Source organism: Coenobita brevimanus, chromosome 33 (genome assembly GCF_032717465.1).
Source record: "Coenobita brevimanus isolate Jiangsu-jjx chromosome 33, ASM3271746v2, whole genome shotgun sequence".
NCBI lineage: Eukaryota > Metazoa > Arthropoda > Malacostraca > Decapoda > Coenobitidae > Coenobita > Coenobita brevimanus.
The window spans coordinates 16,872,197-16,877,329 of record NC_136986.1 but is presented as its reverse complement, the minus strand read 5'-3'; the positions used below and the strand labels follow the sequence as shown (position 1 = coordinate 16,877,329).

The 5,133-nt window shown below is 37.5% G+C and overlaps 1 protein-coding gene across 1 annotated transcript; it reads left to right on the top strand.

Annotated features, from left to right (window-relative positions):
* The first annotated feature begins 1,324 nt into the window (after positions 1–1,324).
* Positions 1,325–2,563, top strand: LOC145395808 (uncharacterized). The gene has a single exon (XM_080269341.1). It carries the CDS (start codon positions 1,325–1,327, stop codon positions 2,561–2,563), a length of 1,239 nt encoding a protein of 412 aa, XP_080125467.1.
* The last annotated feature ends 2,570 nt before the right edge of the window (positions 2,564–5,133 follow it).

Below are 5,133 nucleotides of genomic sequence, written 5' to 3'. Positions count from 1 at the left end.
ACTACCATGGCCTAAAGAAGTCCTTCTCAGAAACAGATTGGGAAAAAGGGATTAGAGGACAAGATTTTAATGTTTTATATATATATATATGTATATATATATATATATATATATATATATATATATATATATATATATATATATATATATACAGAATACACACACACACACACACACACACACACATATATATATATATATATATATATATATATATATATATATATATATATATATATATATAAGATGACCAGATTTATTGAAGCTATAAGCTGAACGCGTGCTCGAGCGTCAGTGTGTGTGTGTGCATAGATAGGTAGAAATATATTTAGAAACAGACGGATAGTTATAGTCTGTATCATTAGCATGATAGGTATTTGTATTATCTGTATATATGTAACTATTTTGTAATAATGGATAATGTAAGTCACACCAAATGTTTTCTTCTATTGCGCATCTCAAGCGTAATTTGTTTGGAGTCAGCTGACTTTACGGGTGTTTTCGATGTATACCGCTCAGTTGCAGCTGGTTGTTGGTGGACGGTGGGTATTTACTTGTTGTTGGAGCCATATTATAAGGGTAGGTACAAGTTGTATAGGATTGTGGAGTTGCGAATACTTAGGTCATGAGGAAATAATAGTGGTAAACTGTACATAAAGCAACGTAATTGTATCCACCCCTGTCGGGTTTGTTTGATGGTGGATTGGAATGTTTACTATCTGCGGCTTTCAGCCGGTGCAGAAACTGTGTGCAGAAGTGGTAGCCTAAGGTGATGATGACAGGATGCTCACCTACTGGGAATCGAGGCTCGTGATGGTGTGGCCATTGAAGTGAGTGTAAATAATATTACTTTGTGTTGTATATAGCGGTGAGGCATGTTGTGCCTAGGGTGAATATTTGTGCTTTGGTAAATATATTTTCCTTGCGTTATTATTGTATGCAATTGTGAATTATTATGGATATGATTGTTATGGAATTATTGTGCAGGCATATCTATTATTCATATTTGTTTACTGATGTGATTAGGCTTATAGACTACTCACTGTGTTACTTTTTGATTACCACTGAGGACTGGACCTATACTACATTAGCACTACATAGATTTATCGCATTGATTTATTGTGGCCCAATGAATTTGTCTTAGATTGTGTACATAGGAATTTTATAACATTATTGAGACTCTGTTCTCTGTTTTATTACAATTCATGTTCCCATTGTTTTATTGGATTATTGTATTACAGGTTGAAACTTCTTCTGGAATAAATAGCTGTTATGACTTGTGGCCCATCCTTGATTTTCCCAGTACATTTCAACTTCAACTACCATGGGGGTGCAAGAGGAATATGATGCCTTGAAGAGACAGAGGGGCACCACCAAAGGAAAATTCACCAGGAAGGTAACATTGTGTGAGGAAGGATTGGATAGAGGTGATCATTTATCAGTGTTAAAGAGGAACTGTGATGAAGTGTTGGAAGCATTCAAATGCTTGGAGCGTAAAAGTGATGAACTGCTAACTTTCATATGTGACAATAATCTAAATGACAATGTGGAACAGGAAGCCCAGAAATACATTTTAGACTGTGAAAGAGTTAAGAATGATTTATGTGCAAAAATAGGTAAAATTGAGAATGACCAGAAAGCCATGGATAAACCTAAAGTTAAAGTAAAGAAATTTGAGCCACCTAAGTTTGAAGGTAATCTGAGAGACTACCCTACCTTTAAAGAGGATTATAAGAATCTTGTCAAAAGTATGTATGGTACTGATCCATATGCTCGTAAAATGTGTCTTGGTGGTGAAGCACTACAGGCAGTAAAGGGCTCTGAGGGTAACTATGAGGAAATGTTTCAGCGACTGGATGATAAATTTGGAAATTCAAGAAAGATTGTGGATTTAGTGATAAGTGATCTCAAGTCTTTAAAGAAGATTACTGATGGTGACACCAAAGGATTCATTAAAATGGTAGACCAGGTTGAGCAGTGTTGGTTAGATCTGAAAAAGGTAAATCTATCGGATGAACTTAACACAGCCAACGTTGTCAGTCACATTGAAAAGATTTTACCTTCTCTTCAAAAGAGAGAATGGGTCATTAAAGCAGAAGTGTCAGTCACTAGCAAGTTGTTTCCAGAGATGTTGAAGTTCCTGCAGAAGGAGAGGAAAGTTTTGGAGTACATGAATTCTAGCATTAGAAATAGTAGTGGTGATAATAAGGTAACACAAGCAGTACATAATGTTAACAGTACATTTGATAATAACACTGATTCAGACCTGGTAAAGTTGGTGAAGAAGATGAGTGAAGAGCAGCAGGTCAAGAATAATGAATTTGAATCATGTATTGTAAGCTTAACTGAGATGGTAAAAGGTGCTAACCATAAGGCAGAGAGCAGGGGTGGAGGGTGCTTGTTACACAACTCAACGGGTCATGAGATTACAGACTGTTATAAGTTCAAAGGTCTTAGTAGCAAAGATAGACTTGAGATGATGAAGAATATAAAATATGTTGACAGAGAATTGAATGCCAGTAACATTCGTATAATTAGACTTGAACGACACACTGTCATATGAGTATTGCAGAACTCCCGCCTATCAGTATTCTTTTATTCTCTGAACAGCCTCTCTTTGGCACTCACTTCCTTAGGTTAGGTTCCCCTAGTCGTCAGGCCACAGAAGTTGAAGTCCCACTGCTAGTTTTGTTTTGTTTGTTTGTTAAGGAATGAAGGACACCTGTAATCTAGTGTATGGACTTTGTTTGTGTGTGTGTGTGTGTGTGTGTGTGTGTGTGTGTGTGTGTGTTTTACTTCCTCTGTTTATCGTATGTAAAAAAAGGTTCCTTTCCCCCCCCCCCCCCCAAAAAAAAAGTGACGTTGGATGAACTTCAAAGAGATTGTTTGTGCAACATTCAGTTGCACAGACAATCTCTCAGCGGGTAAGGAAGCTCCCTAGCATCCCTTACTTAATGACTGATTTTGGATTTGGCTAGTTAACTTCCTTTGCCACGCTATTTATGCAGAGTATGGCGATATTGCAAGGAATAATATAACACAGGTCGGTAAGGTGTAATAAACAACATAAATCACATACCGTAGAAAGAAGTGTTAGGGAGCTTCCTTACCCCATGTCTTCTACACATTGGTCCAGGACAAAAAGGGAAGTCTGAGGGTATTATGGAAGAGTGATTTAAGGAGGATTAAGGAACATAAAATGGTAAACTGTATGAACGTAACACAGTAAGGAAAACAGGCCAAGGTGGTAATGATGATTGTGGTGATGATGGATGATGAAGGCTGATGAGGGATGATGAAGGATGAGGATGGATGGCGATGGCGACGGCGATGACGATGATGATGATTATTATTATTATAATCAGAGTTGGTGTTTGGATAGCAATGAGGCTGACTAAGTATAAAAAAGGTGTGTGAGCGACCCCTCTTCATAATTTCTGTATTTACCATATCTGTCTCGTCCTGCGGCGTGTTCCCTAGTCTAAATTAGAGAGATTTGCCAAGAAGAGTGAAGTCCATTGAGCATATTTTTTAAGGGTGATCTTAACGAAGCATTTTTTTTAACCTCGTAATATTGTATAATCATGTAAGACAGCTGAGAATAAGAAATAATGGTAAAGTGATTCAAACCAACGATTAAACATTAACCTTATCCCTGTCTCTGTGTTCTGGATTTAAATAACAAAGGGTAGCTGAGTACAGAGGGGCGGTCTGAGCATAGACTAAAGTAGATAGTCCAAAGATAATTAAAATATCTGTATAACGATAAGGGACGTCTGAGCATACAAAGGGTGATTTGAACTTTATTAAAAAGGAAACGTCTTAACATATAAGAGGGGGTTTGAGTATTAATAAAAAGGTTATGGAAGAATTAGTGAAATTAACTGGGCATTAGAAAGACTGAGTGAAGTACATGCAAAATAACAATCTGTATACACAAACGTAATCCATACTCTGATCTTCGGGTCAAAATAAATGAAGGTGGTTGAAATTAACGCACGTTGAGTGAGTATACAATGCCCTTTTCCCTCAAACTTGTCCTAAAATTGCAATCTCTCCATCTTGAATACGGAGTTGCAAGAAGATATTAACAGTAGACTATAATGGTTCTCATGAAGAAGCCACATGGAATAAACGTAGAGCCCTAACACTGTCTTTTTCTCCCACTGACCTGCGAGATATAAGATGCAAAAGGATGAAATCTGGGCCAACTTAGAGAAAAATCGAATGAGAGGTTGGACATAAAGAGACTGAGTGTAGGTGAGGTTTGTTGAGTGTAATAGTGAAGTTGGTTGAAGGCTGCCTGTACTTAATCTATATATGCTCCTGTTGTGTCCCGTTCTGTGTGCTGTCTGAGTTATTAAGAGATATTTGAGAGGAAAAAGATAGTTACGAGTATGGTAAAATAAGCCGTTGGGCGAAACGCAAGAGTTCACTGGGGCATATAGTGTGATATAGGAGAGGATGTATGAAGCTTATCAGTTGGATGTTACTGTTTCTCCCAGGATCTAACCTTGCTGTATCTCAAGTCAGATTGGAGTTGAGTTGATGATTATAATGACGTGGGAGAATATTGAATGAGCAAACGAAATACTGTCTGTGTGACTCACTTTCAACATGAACACTCTTTGCAGTCCAGGCATTGCTGCCTCATCTCTTCCTGCCAACAATATCTTCCTGGTGATATCAATTGCTTTATATTCAAGGGCCACATTCTCGTCGATTAAGGAAGCTCCCTAACACCTCTTCTTAAGCGACTGATTTTGCATATTATAAGCAAATACCCACGTGACTTAAGTGTGACCCAATGCACTCATTCTTGTCGGTTATGGAATATCCCTAATGCTTCTTAAGCGATTTATTTTGCATATTATACGTTACTAGATTCTTTCGTGCTGCATAAATCATTCTAATATCGCCATACTCAGCACAAGTAAGGTACGAAATCATATTAGCCAGCCAGATCGAAAAATAAATTAAAGAGGAAGAGGTGTTAGGGAACCTCCTTGACCAACGAGAGTACGGGCATTAGATGTAAGTCGCCTCCTTGTAATACCTATATAATTTCCTTTCTTTCTTTACTGAGTTTTACAGCCTCCTCGCATGTGTTATAGTACATCCATGTAGTGTCTT

Bases quoted from the DNA above. Each gene is read 5' to 3' on its own strand.
- LOC145395808 (XM_080269341.1), top strand. From the start codon at position 1,325: ATGGGGGTGCAAGAGGAATATGATGCCTTGAAGAGACAGAGGGGCACC.